At 40.0% G+C, this 14,204-nt stretch overlaps 1 protein-coding gene across 1 annotated transcript; it reads right to left on the bottom strand.

Moving 5' to 3' along the window:
• Positions 1 to 1,193: 1,193 nt before the first annotated feature.
• On the bottom strand, positions 1,194 to 9,294 carry TASL (TLR adaptor interacting with endolysosomal SLC15A4). The gene is made up of 2 exons (XM_085049891.1): positions 9,057 to 9,294; positions 1,194 to 2,209 (listed from the first exon to the last, which is right to left on the bottom strand). Exon 2 carries the CDS (start codon positions 2,201 to 2,203, stop codon positions 1,328 to 1,330), a length of 876 nt encoding a protein of 291 aa, XP_084906017.1. The 5' UTR covers positions 2,204 to 2,209; positions 9,057 to 9,294; the 3' UTR covers positions 1,194 to 1,327.
• Between the last annotated feature and the right edge of the window lie 4,910 nt (positions 9,295 to 14,204).

Below are 14,204 nucleotides of genomic sequence, written 5' to 3'. Positions count from 1 at the left end.
ACATTTGGTTTTGAAATTTACATAAAAAGCTGCCTTATATAAAAAGAATAAATAAATTAGAAAAAAAGAAAAAGCACACAAAAGACAAAGCAACACTGTGGAAATAATAACATGAAATCATTTTATGAATATTTACTATAAATTAGTATTTATGTAATATTGATAGGTAGAACTTCAACCAATGATGGATTGGCATTGTCAATACATTATACATTATCTACGCTCAGAGTAGGTGGAACCCTTGCCATGAGGCAGCTCTGTTTATTGTTTTTTTCTTCCTTTTTAAGACTTGGTGAAATTTTTCAAAATAGGGCCTTCAATGAGAAATACAAGTTCAAATGACTTTGGCCTATGATACAACAATCCTAACTAAAGAAGTGCACTGTCGAGCACTCCATTTCAGTTTTTCTTCTGCATTCCAGGGCACTGTTCACATTAATCCAATGGATTATGGAGTAGCCCTTTTTCTTTGACATGTAACTCTCTTAACACAGGTGAATTCTCCTTCCTCTTCTCCCTTTATTACTACTGCTGTCCCCACAAGACTCCTCCACGGCGCCAGGTGTGTGAGTAGCTGGCAAAGGTGGTTTTGATCACCTGTCTGTGATCACAGATCTCCAGAGATCCTTGTGAGGGTTCAAGTCAGTGCAAACCACAGAGGTTTACACACACAATCCTGAGGATATATCGGTTTGGAAAGAGAGCTTGTGTTTCACAAAAAGGGGTGGTAACTCTTGAACAGGAAGACACCAATTCAGTAATTAAGGTTAGCATAGAAAGAACTGTAAAGTATCTATCCCTTAATATCTTTAAGAACAACATATAAAACCTTCTGGGAAGGATGTCCTAAGTAAAGCCCTTACTAAGCCTTTATTAAGTAAAGCAGAGAGGTGAATTAGATGACATCCTAAATTCTGTATTTCTGGGGCTGTGCCATCACTGTGCTTGTCCTTGCATGAGTGTAAGCCTGCACAAGCACAGACCCAGAGGTAGGATGGCAGATGCCAGAGGAAATTTGAAATGGTTCAAGTATGTGAGGAAGAAAGTGAATACCTGAGCACCTGGAAGAGTTTCACCTGCTCTTAGTCATTTTTCTGTGAAACTTTTTTAATGTCTGAGGTTCACAAAAAACACTTAAAGGAAATAAAAACTTACTGGTCCACAATAGGAGCTGCACAGCACAGAAGTACGGGTAGTTTTACTTATTTAATATGTACCGAAAGGTTTTATTTAAGTGGTGGAAGGTAAATGCATTTCTATTAAGCAGAAGGTATCTTAAACTAAAACCTGACTTTGAAGACTATACAAACTTTCTGACACTCAAACACTAAGCGTTAATATGACTATATTGAGAAATATGCAGAGTAGGTGTGCTCATTTCTGAGGAAATCTTCTCGCTGGCAATTTGTAAGAAGCGGCTAATGACAATGTCTTTGGCCTTGCCAGTCTCCATGTTCCTTTCCCGTGATATCTGCATGCTGATTTGATCCACGTTAGTCATGATTAGCTCCGAGGCCAGGATCTGGGTGGGGGATGCCCTGTTTGCTGTGCTGTCCATGATGTACTGCTTGTACAGTTCCACCAGCTTCTGCTCCAGGTAGTCATTGAGGGCAGAGTCGGAGAGGGGCTGCAGGTTTGGCCCCAAACTCGCCAGCTTCCAGCACGAGGAGTGGCCTTGGACTGGCCTGCGGATGGTGCTGCTGGGAGGGGGAGCCTTCACAGACTCCATGGCAGGGGGGATCTCTGAGGACTCCAAGAAGGGACCTATGCCACTGTCACAAGCAAAATCTGTCGTGACAGAGCTAATTGGCACCACGTAGTCCCCAGCTATATGCAAATCGTTGTAGTTCTTGCAAATGCTCTTGCAGGAAGGTGGAACCAGGTAGGTGACTTTTTTTGTCAGCTCTTCACAGGCATGTGTAGCTGGAGGTGGCTGCCCTGTGGGTGTTGGGTGCTGGACAGGCTGTGGGAGATTGTCTTTCTGCCTTCTGCTGTGCTTGCTACCTCTAGAGTAGACTGATGAAATGCCCTTGCCAGCAGATCTGCATCTCTGAAGGAGGCTTTTCCCTTGTGCTTCACCTGTGGAAGTGCAGTTAATGGACCTCATTTCATAGACCCCTTCATCAGGCAAAGTCTTGTAGAGCACAGGGTTCAGTTCTTCACAAAGGTAGGCGATTCTATGAAGGTAACCTTCCGACAACATCCTTCTCTGAAAGAAAGGAACCACCAGCAGACAGAAAAATTATAAGAACAAGGTAATTACAAAAAGTTCATTTTAAATTCTCTGAGCTGTGATTACACTCACTAGTTTGTTACTAGCTGCAAAGAGATGTCTCCAATTTGGACAGGAAAAGGAATATCTCAGTCTTATTAGAGGACTTGAGTCAGTGAATTAAGTGATCAGCCAATCTCCCTGTTGTGCTGAATCTCATCAAAGCATATTGTATGTACATAATGTATAGCACATGCAATGCTTCCAATGGCAAGTGAGTTGTGGAGAGAGGGACAAGAAGACTTTTGTTGGGGAATATCTGCTGTAATAGCTTACACTTAAATAAAATTAACTTCGCCCTGGAATTCATTAAGAAGCCAGGGGTTTCCCCCTTTTTCTCATATGTTTTGAAGCAAATTTTGTTGTGTGTGGTTTGTCAGCTGCCTCTGAACTACGACAATTTGAGATTCATATTGAGAGTATCACCCCTTCTGTTCCAGACTAATCAACATCTGTAGGTGTGGTTCCTTTTTCATTAAAAAATCTCAGATGGTTAAATTTGCACTTTGCACTTCTGTATTGCAATCAGGAGGGAATTAATTGTCTCTAACTTTTAAACACGAAAATGTCAGTGGAAAAAGCAAAACTTTTTGGAGGCATGATTCATCTGGCCTGGTTCAGACATCTAAATCAAAGTGAGATGAATTGTGCCCTAGATTTGCTTATCACTCTCTGGTTGCTATAAAAGGATCTTAAACTAGATCTGAGATGTAGATGTCTGCAGGGTACTTTTGAAGAGACAGATTTCAGTGCAATGCATAGGAAAGTGCACATTTCAGAAGTACTCCAGCTCTTTCTTTCACTGTGGGATTAGTCGTACCACAGCTCTGGAATCAGTTTTCACTGCATTTCTGCAAAGGCACAATCAGGTTCCAGCAGTCATTAACTCTCCCGACTCTCTAAGCAGGCAGCTCAGACCCAAAAGCTGTGCAGACATGTTAGTAATTAAAGACAGGATTTGCTAGTAAGGACACACATGCATTTGCACATCAGTAAATGTTCTGCCCAAGCTTTAGCAGCTCCACTGCCACAAAAATTGTTTGAAGTCCACCTCTGTCTATTTTTTTCAACAGATGTCAAGGATACAATCAATGGGAAAGCTGTTCTAAAGAAATTGGTTGGTCTAGCAAAGAGAAGGTAGATTTAAAGTAAAAATAAATTAAAATTAAAATAAATTTAAAATAAAATTAAAATTAAAAATAAAATTAAAATTAAAATTATTTATGTAGTACAAATGGTCTTTTCCAAGAATGAAGGGACTCTTGTTTCTTAGTAAACTTTTCATGTGTCACAATTGCTAGTGCAAAATGCTGCACTAATAATTGTTGGCTAAATCCTGTCTAAGCATAAATAAACTTTGCACAGACATTAGGAACGAGATAGTGTGAGAAAAGACTGTCCTTGAGGGGAAGGAATCACTTCTACATCATGAAGAAGAAGGTTGAAGGGAAAATAACCTTCCTTCAGGCAGAAATATTAATGGGAATTAGATGTGTCCAAACACTTGCCTTGGTGACCCTGGATTCTCTTTGCTGCTGCTAGTTGTGTGTGATTTCCCACGGGCAGAAACATTTAATTAAAAGTGACCTATTTACACAAAAGGGAAAAAAATCATGTTTGAGACTTGACAGTATTTGCAGTATGCTGCTGTTGTCTTGCTTTAAATTGAAGCTGTGATTAAAGTGTCCCCACAGAAATCTTTAAAAAATGCTAGAGCTGCTCAGGTTATCAACTCTCTCTTTTGCTTCTGTTCCCCACTTTTGCAAAGGCTGTTCCCTTCCCCCAGCCCTCCATGGCCCAGATGTCTTTATTGCAAAGTCACCACTAACTGTGGCTAGCTTGAATCTGGAACTGTTATGCATTTATTTGTATGTTATTTTTAATGTGGATTCTGAGAAATGAGTGGAAATCTAACATCTGGCCTGTCCACTGCTCAACCAACACAGGCAAAGGCAGTTCTGTTCAGGTAGCATGTGACACTTCGGTCTTTCCTGCTCCCCAGATGTGAGTTGTTTCTGCCATAAGATGCTACATGAGGGAAATGAAACTGTTGGTTTCATTTCTTTGCACTGCATTCTGCTATGCTTATTTTAAGAGTGTTGGAGAACACTGTCTGAGACAGGACAGGGAACAAAAGGACTGGCAAATTCAAAAATATTAGGGTCTCATAGTGCTCAGAGTTGTGTGCTCTGCTGAATGGGTTGCAAGCTTACCCTCTGAAGCTGGCAAAGTCTGCCACACTATTCTGGCTATTCCCAGTTCTAAGGAACTCTGACTGAAGTTTTGATAGGCAGTGTTGAGAGCATGAATGCAAAAGGAAGGTGCATGTGTCAGTGGTGTCTTTTGTCCTGGTACTTAATATAATATGTACCTCTGTCAAGTTATTATCCCATCACTCCAACAGTCATGCAACTGTATCAACTTTAATTTTTGCATTTTTAATCTGATAAGGATTGCAGTTTTCATTATTTCTGCTTTCTTGTGCCTCTTCTCTTAATCCCCTCTCTGTGCCACAGACACACATACACACATACACCAGGATTCCAAGAACGCATAGATTATATCTAATGTCTTTCAATATTTGGGTTGCATGCTCCTTAAACCCAGATTTCATTTTCCTCTGCATGAAAATAATTGTGTAACTTTTTGTTACACAAGGAAAATCAGTCCCTTTTACAACTCTGATCTGACACATTTTATATGTGAGGTGAACAAAGAGATTTTTCCTTGTGTAGCTACTACCCTGGCAATGAGCACTGACTACACTCTGTCTAAGCCAAGTGGAGATAGAGGGAGAAGACTGTCTGGTTTAAGTTGTCTTTTATATCTGACATAGTCTTTATTGCTGTCAGATGATCTTAAAAACTCACATGTCTTGCCCTAAGCTTTTGTTCAGTTCTTCAGCAGAAAAAAAGCCAGAAGGCACGATGAATGTTTAAAGTCACATGGAGAATCCAGGGGCATAACCAGCATGTGGCAGCAAATTTGCTATGTTATAATACTCATATACAGTGCCACTGTTTGCATAAAGACCTCAGATTACAGTCCAAGATCAGAAAAACAGAATGGGAGTTCTTGGCTCAAGATAAGCAAAACACTTACGGAAAGCCTGAGGAGTGTACACAAAGAGATATGATAAATTGTGTCCTGTTCAAAAACCTGAGCAAGATGAAAAGTTGCAAGAGAGAACAGAAAGGACATGGTGCCAGCTGGGGTCACAGCTCAGTGGGGAAGGGGACATTCTGCATTGCAAAAGGAGGGGATGGAAACTTGTAGAAGAGACAAGTCTGTGTTGAATATGTGTGACTTTCAGATCCCTGAGCAGGGCTCTGAATGGCATTAAAGTTGTGCTGCTGGGGATTGGAGCTTGAGTTTTATCACAGGGTATGCCCTGAGTTCTAGCTGATTTACTAGATGGGATCCCAGATGAGAGTCTCCCTGTTTCAAGGGAACTCAAATCTTACAGATATATCTATAGTATTTTTTCCCTATTTTAAGAGACATATTCCCAGGCTGTGGACATACAGACAGATGTGTGTGATTCACTTCAGATTGCCAGACACACCTGCAAGAGTCCTGGCAAGCAGAATAGTCTGTAGAGCAAGCTTACATGTATTGCAGAACCCATATCTCACCTTGCCCTGGGGCTGGTGTGAAACAGCTCCCAGGGAGCCTCAGCACAGCCAGCATGGGGAAACCAGGACAGTGAAGATGGTAGTATAACAAGCTGTGCACATGGCTAAGTAGAGCCTCTCCTTGATGCCTGAAATCTACAGATCTCTGGTATCTGAACCTCATTCGGCTTGGGTAAAGCTAATGACACCAAACTGTGTGGTGAGATGGACACATCTTACAGGGAGACCTGCACAGGCTGGAAAGTGGGCCAGCCACAACAATGTCAGGTTTAACGAAGGCAAGAGGCAGGTCCTGCACTGGGATGACAAAACCAAAGAGCCCAGCACAGGACCTGTTTGCATGGGGAGCCTTGCTGAGAGGGACCTGGGGACCATGGTGGACAATAGGCTGGCCGTGAGTCAGCAGTGATGTGCTGCAGCAACAAAGAGAATCAGATCCTGAGCTGTATCCACAGGGGCATGGCTGGCTGAGATAGAGATGGGATCATCCCACTCAGCATTTGTGAGGCTGCCTCTGGAGCATCCAGTTCTGGTGGCCAAAAGTTAAAAAAATATGTGGACAGACTGGAGAGAATCCAGTGGAGGGCCAAGGAGATGATCAAAGGGCTGGAAAAGCTGCTTTGTGAGGAAAGTTGGAAGGAGTTAGGACTCTTCTCCCTGGAGAAAAGAAGACTGGGGCAAGGGCACAGCTTATAGTATTCTGGTATTTGCAGCTGCAAAGACAGAGGCTTTCTCTTCACAAGCCACTGCATGGAGAAATCAAGTGGCAGTGAGAACAAGTTGCTTTGGAATAGAATCACGGAATTATTTAGGTTGGAAAAGGCCTCTGAGATCATTAAGTGAAATCCTTAACCCAGCGCCAGCATGTTCACTGCTAAACTGTGTCTCCAGTTGCCACATGTTTTTTGAATGTTCCCAGGGATAAGAGGGAACAGGTTTCATATCAACATGAAAAGGCAATATTTTTAACAGTGAGAACAATCAAGGACTGGAACAACCTCCTCAGAGACATGGTGGAGCCCCCTTCACTGGATGTTTTCAAGATGGGATTGAACAAGGTCCTACATTATCTCACCTAGGCTTCCATTTCCATGCAGTTTGGACCAGATGATTTGTTGAGGTCCTTTCTGACTTATGCTGCTCTCTGGCTATGATTCTACAATAGCAGTGGCTGCTGTTTGATGTAGGAGTGGCTCACTTTGCCCACAGCAGAGAAGAAGATGAATAGCCAGGAGGTGGTTTGGCACAAGCATCCGAATGCTGCCCGCTACATATGTCACTTCCTCTCTCTGCTGCTGCTCCTGCTGCTGCTCTGGAAGATCTGGAGCCTGCAGAGCTGCACCATGAGGCTCTTTCAGCAGTCACCATTAGCTCTCTTCACTCTGATCTTTTCGTCTTCCCACAGGAGAAAACATAAGTCCTGCTCATCTTTACTCACATGTCAAAAGTTGAAGAAATGCAGAAAAGTTCAGAGTACCTCTCCCGTGGGCAAATGTGGGCTGTTTGGAGGGGAACAAGTAGGTTTGAAAGAATAATAATCCTGTACATGAAGAGTATGAGGGAATCTCCTGGAAGGACAGACTAAAGGAAGCAAGAGAGGAGAGACATCTTCCCCAAGAAGCCTACTATACTGTTGAATGCTCTTGTTATGCAAGTGCATACCTATTTTTGATCATGCTAAAAATCATGCTAAAGTAAGTCTCATGCTTTTGATCATGCTGAAGTGAGTCTCAGAAGCATTCGCTTTCTTTTATTCAAAAAAAACTACATTGTCAGAGTATTTTGGAGTGCTTTTGTATCTTTAAGTTGAGTTTGAGGGGACACACTTCCAAAAGAATACAATGAAAACTGTATGATGGCAAATATCCCTTCTTGAGTGTTCAAATAATTTCACATCCAAGTTTGTTTTATCAGTTTGAGTTCCTTGAAACTTCATACAGACCAAGCTTGGTTCATCATTTCCCATACTTTTCTTTATCATTTATGCCTATACACAGTTGGTTTAAGACCCCTTCAATCTGGTTCAATAGCATTTTAAATGTCGTATCCAGAGCTCTATGCAACAACATGAAATCTGAGGCAGGAAAGAATCAGGCTCCATATTCATGAGGAAGACTTGACTACATGATATTTCTGCTCTGTGCTTTTATAATTTTCTTCCTCAGGTGGAAATCATTTCTTGTCTCTGGGTATCTGTGTTTATTTTAAAAAGGTGTTAGTCATTATGACTGAACTACATGGACTGCAGTATTTTGTATCTAAGCATTTGAGGTAAAGGAGCAATAAATTAACGTGCTCTCTTACAAAAGAGAATACACTTTCTAGAACTAAAAAGAATAAATGGTAACACAAAAAAGACAGAAAAGGCTGAAGGTGTTTCCCAGAAGGAGTGAGGGAAATGGTCCACAAAAAAGCATTGAAATGTTTGCCACATTTGCTGTAGAGTATAAGAAAAAGCGGAGAGGATGCATGTTGTGCATGTACACCCATGTCAAGCTGTGAATTTGTGGAAAACCAGGAAATTCACTAAGAATTGGGAAAACACAATGATAAAGTTTCTTTGTTTACAATTTTTAACATCAACGTGTTTTCAGAGAAGTATCATCTTTATTTTTATGAACTTCTTTTAAAATATTATGCCCATATTCATCTATTTTGGTGCCTATTTTTATTTATCATCTACAAATAGAGTACTCGACATGGAGGACATTACTCAGGTAGTGCAATAGCATGCACAGAAAGTTCAATAACAATATTTTAATTATGATAAAAGCAACACAGCTAGTAAGACTCACTTTAAAAATATTCTGAAAAATATGTTTAGTCTGATTTTATGAAAGTCTTTAGAAATATCAGAGGAAAAATCTTATCTGTTTTCATTTTGAAGTCACATTGCAACCACAGTTGGTGATGAAGGTTGTGAAGATGGCACCTTAGAAATGTTCTCCTCACTTCTTAAGGCAGCACAAACTGCTTGTGAACAGCAGCTGAGACTCTGCAAACACATTTGCATTCAAAACAGAAAAAGTGCATCTTCATTTTATCCAGCTACCAGCTGTGGCTCCACACAAACTGAACCAAGCCACTTTGATAAGTAAGAGCAATATTTTCATACTTTTATGCAATGTGCAGTATATTTTAGTTCTTACCTCCAAAGATACGGCAGCTGACCAGGTACAGAAAAATTGATGTCTTCTAACTAGTGTGAAGCTTCCTGTGAGCCTGTCCTACCCCAAAATGCAACGTCCTGTTTTTATTTCCTTTTTAATTACACTTCTAAGATAACATCGGTTTTACTTCAAATCCTCTATAGGAAAGAAGTATAGAAAGAGAGTCCCTTAGGAGATGAGGGGGTTTTATAACTGACTGAACTGCAACACACTGAACTTGCTTCCTCTTTTATGTCTAAATGAAACTCCCTTGTGAAACTGTGTTCTGTTAAAATAGCTGATTGCAACACCCTCAGTCTAGGCAGATGGACTGTTGTAAGAAAAAAAAGCCCTGGTGAGTCAAACACCCAGAACAGTCTTAGAGAAACTGTTCATGGGTTGGCAGCTTACAGTGAATACCATTTCAGGCAGTATCCATCACTCTCCTTTTAGCTGACACAGTGAGATATCCTGACATGTCAAGACTGTCATGCCAAACAGGCTGGAAGACTGAGGTGCCAAGGCAGAAACACATAACTGGGCCATTTGGATTGACCCCAGTAGGACATACAGAATTTGCTTTAAAAGGCATCATTAGGCATCCATACATTGAAATAATAAGAAAAAATATATCAGAAATATATTTTAATTCTCAGTGAATTTTTACTTCCTCATTTCATACCATGTGTTTTGCTCAGAAGCCTCCAAATCTGCCAGCTAGAAACAGTACTTCTATTAACATCATTTTCCTAAATATTCACTATGATGCAATATATGATTGGGACTAATATCAAAGCTTTTTCCAAAATCTTCTTAAGCACAGGCATGGAAAAAGTATATGTGTCAGTCTGGCCCTATCTACACATCCATAGGTAGTTAATGCAAAAATTTTATAAGTAATCTTTTACCCAGTCATATGCCATTCTAGGATCAACAGTACCTAAACAGCACAAAAACTGGACAACACTGGCAGTTTAGTGCAAGTCTCATCAGATACCTTTGCTGTAAAAGTGCTCCCTCTGGAAACAAATTTACTGTCGTAACAGATCAACTCTTTTATGCTTAACATTAAACATTACATTATTGTAATTTTTTCTCTGATCTCTCATTTGTACCATGGACCAATCTCAGGCCTTGTCAAATTTATACCGGTCCAATGCTTTTTTTCCATGTTTCTTTGCCCAGATGAAATGTATTGAGTGGAGTAAGACATAAATGTCTGTGAGGTTTTATCTCTTCTGCAGATCCAGAAAGCTCTATATTCACAGAAGCTCAATATTTCTAGTTAGACTGTTGGGAAAAAAACTTTGTTAGTATAAAAAAGCATTTCTGTAAAGGTCCTCAGAGCATTTTCAAAATATTTTTTAATAATCTAAATCCATGCAAAGCCAGGAAGAAACATATGGACAGGTATTTTAAAGAAAAAGTGCTTCCACTGCCATAACAGCACAGCTACCCAGAAGCACTGTAAAATCAATCTACTTTCATAGATTTACCTAAGTATGGATTTAAGACATACCTTCAGGCACCTAGATTTGGATGAAATAAGTGGCCCTTTTTTTGTCATGCACATGGAATGTTTTCAGTTCTCTAGAGGAACTCAAACACTGTCTACATTTCTGCACAGTAGCTTTGTGTACCTATGGAAGTCAGATGTAAAGCTAATTTCTTGTCACAGAAATAACACATCAGCATCCTGACAGTCTAGGCTTTAGGGACACCCATTTATTCTAGTGACCTTTTCCACATTCACTCCTGATATTGGAAGTCATCCTCAGCTAACAAGCACTGTCCTATATGATTTTTTGCTGTGTGGCGTATAAACTGCTCTGAATGTAGCATTCTGAGGGCCAGATTCAGAGCTGAATGAGCTGGGAGATGATACAACATAGCAGCACCTGACCATTTTGCAAAGACCCCCTTGTGCACTGTGCATCCCATGCCCACCGGATAGATGGGAGAGAAGAGGGAAAGCTTTACCACCTCAGGGAGAGTTTCAGTCAGTTTCTTCATCTGTAAATGTAATTCAGATTGTCTGAGACCATGCCAATTATTTTTGTCAGTGTAATTCACTACAGCAATGCCAATGCATCAAGATTGTGTATCCCTATCCCCGAAAGAGAAAAGAAAAACATTTCAAGTAAATTGCCTTCTTTCCTTCTCCACCACATTATTCTACTCCCAGGAAATTTCCTTGAGGAAATTGCATTAATTTTGATCCTAAGTAATTTTGATCCTTAGCTTTTTATTTCAGCTCAAGAGTTTATCTTCAAGGCAAATATGCCAGTTGTTTGCCCTCACTGTGCATTGGTTGGCCTCTGCTTAACCTGGGCCTGTTTGGTCAAACAATGCAAAGACAGCTGCCTGTCATTTGCAGCCAAAATGTTTGTATTCTTGAAATGCTAAATGGAGATCTTTTGATGGGACAATACTCCATAGCTTTTTATTAATCTTAATAGTACAAATAAGTGCATAAAATAAATCAATTTTCCTGCACATATTGTCAAGCAGGCATGTACACATTAAGCTTTTGCACATTTTTAAACTCTTGTTATCAAACAATTTTAGCTCTATTCTTATTTGGTATGTCTATTCCTTTTACCAGGAATTTTGAAATTAAAAAGGTTAAAGATATCACCTTAAGGTTGCTACCTAGTTTATAATTACTTTGTGCAATAGGACAAAGGGGATATTTTTAAACCTGTTGATCTTTGGAAGGCAGGATTTTATGGGAAGGAGATAAGTGTGTTATCTAGTATTTCATCATAAAAAAATGATCATGAATGATTTATATGCCTTACAGCAGTAAAATCAGATATATTTCAAGCTTCCTTGTATATGTGGAAGTTTAACTTGACTAGAGATGAAAACTCAGTTTCCAATGCATTAATTACACCAGAATAATCAATTGTTTGAGTAAACCAGCAATCTTTAAACAGGGAAGAACCTCCGTCATACACAGCTTTCTTTCCTCTTCCTTCACTGCTGGTAGTAGAAAATAGATAAGTAGAATTTCCTAGGTAAAATGCTCTAAATGAGTGCCAGACAAGCCTGGTTTTGAGATCTCTCAGGTTAAAGGGAGCCTTCTGGATTAATCACTCCAGCCCTTCACCTGTTATGTGGAAAAAAGGTGGTTGTGACATCGTTCTCTTAGCCATGCACTTCCAGAGAGGAAAAAAAGACCATGGATGCACTGAGAGCCCTGCCACTCCAGAGGGAGTTTTGGTGTCCACCTCTATTTGCTGTTTCCAGCTGCCCACGGCCAGTGATTGCCCATGCAGCAATGAGAAGTCTGCCTGTCCTTGGGGCCCAAGAGCCTTAACTCCAGGAAATCAGAACCACCTTCCATGTGGTTATATCCATCAATTCTGCACCCAGAGCACAATACTTCAAAATGAAGCAGGCATTTCATCACACAAAAGTGGCCTTTAAATCTTTCAGTTAACTACAGAGGTATTTGCACTTCAAGTACAAATAGGGTAATAATAGGGAACATTTGCTGCTTTCCATGCTCCTTCCAGTCCATTAAATATACAATTTATTCCTCTGTTAAATTTCTTTTCTCTTTTATGGATCACATAATTATTTAATTGTATACAGTCATCTCTGCAGGTTCAATCTGTGTGAAAATTAAGGAAAAAAAAGCAAGGCCTTTGATATGAGAATATTATAAGCAAGGCCATTACACCCTGTGATAAAACCTCCAAGGTCAAGGGGAGTTTGCTTTGGGAAGAGATGACAGTATTGGACATAGCATATTGAAGCTGTTCTACATTACATTCCCAGCATTACTCTTTTCTAGTAGCGAGTAGCCAATTAGTGAAGTCTTTTCTGTTCATGTTCTTTTCTCACTAATTTACATTAACTAGGAGATTGATCTTGTCACAGTTCAGAAGTCTTTCCCATTAGTCTCAGCCTCTCTTCATTCATAACCCTTTATTTATCTTTAGTGGTCAAACTGTTCCACCCATATCCTTTTTTTCTAAAGGTCATAAATAATGCACTGATGTATCCTGAACAAAATACCTTATTGTACAAGTGATCCCACTGATGGCAGAGACTATCCTGAGCTTTCCATGCACAACCACACATGGGCACATAAACCTTTAAGCACTGCAGAGAGTGAATCATGAGTGGCAAGCTGCCCTCTTTCTATTGTCAGTGTCTGGTCAGAAGCCAAAAACTTCTCTTTTTTTGTTGTTTTTTTTTTTTGTTCTAACTAGTACTGTGATACTTTAGAAATGGATGGTTTTAAAACAAACAACCAAGAATATGTAAATGCCACCTACTTCTTAGCACCCTCAAATAACAACATGCATTAAAGGTGGTCTACAATGTGCAGATACCTAGAAATTTATTTACTGAAATCCTGATGCACACCACAGACACTGTGCACAGCCTGCTCTGCGCTGCTGACTGAAATACCCCAGGGTATCATGCATTTCAGTCAGCAGCAGAGAGAAGCCTGACTCTCAGCACGCTGGGGAGAATGCAAACCACAGCTACTTCTCAAGCAATGAAGCATATTCTTCCCCACCTCACCACCCAGCTCAGCAAAATGCTTTATCAGCACCTATAACTCTCGTATTTTCACCTTCCAGATCTTTTTAGACAGTCTTCTGGGGTAATTTTTTAGGCTTCCCAGGATGCAGACATCAGTTCTGAGCCTTTCACAGATCTGTGTTGTGGTAGGCCTCACCATTCCTTTAAAAATTGAGTTTTACAGAGGAAGTTTAGCTTTTTTTTTTTTTTTTGGGTGGGGGGCTTTGTGATTTTCTCTCAAGATGTATTATTCCTCTGTAAGTATTTAAATTTTCAAAATATGTACATGTACACTGAAGGTTTAGTGGTTTATCTTCGTTTTAGATTTATTTAATGGTTTTCATACATCAAAAACTTCATTAAATTCTTGAAATTTGCATAACTAATTTCAGCAATGTAAAAAAAATATTTAAACCTGAGTGTGCATAGCAAATAAGAGCGATCAAAATTAGTGTTTCGGGTAGCAAATAAGTAAAACCCCAGATCCCTGAATTCAAAGCATCTTCTGCAGAATAAAAAAGGGCTTGAGTTCCTAACTATGTCAGATCACTTCCTACCATAGGAATCCCACTGGGATGTTACACTGCATTCTTGGCTTCCCAGGTC

The sequence above is a fragment of the Lichenostomus cassidix genome, chromosome 1, assembly GCF_008360975.1.
Source record: "Lichenostomus cassidix isolate B80296 chromosome 1, HeHo_3.0, whole genome shotgun sequence".
NCBI classification, from domain to species: Eukaryota; Metazoa; Chordata; class Aves; order Passeriformes; family Meliphagidae; genus Lichenostomus; species Lichenostomus cassidix.
The sequence above is the reverse complement of the archived record's forward strand: the minus strand, read 5'-3'. Positions and strand labels throughout refer to the sequence as shown.

Coding starts and splice junctions, on each gene's coding strand:
- TASL (XM_085049891.1), bottom strand. CDS start 2,203: ATGTTGTCGGAAGGTTACCTTCATAGAATCGCCTACCTTTGTGAAGAA.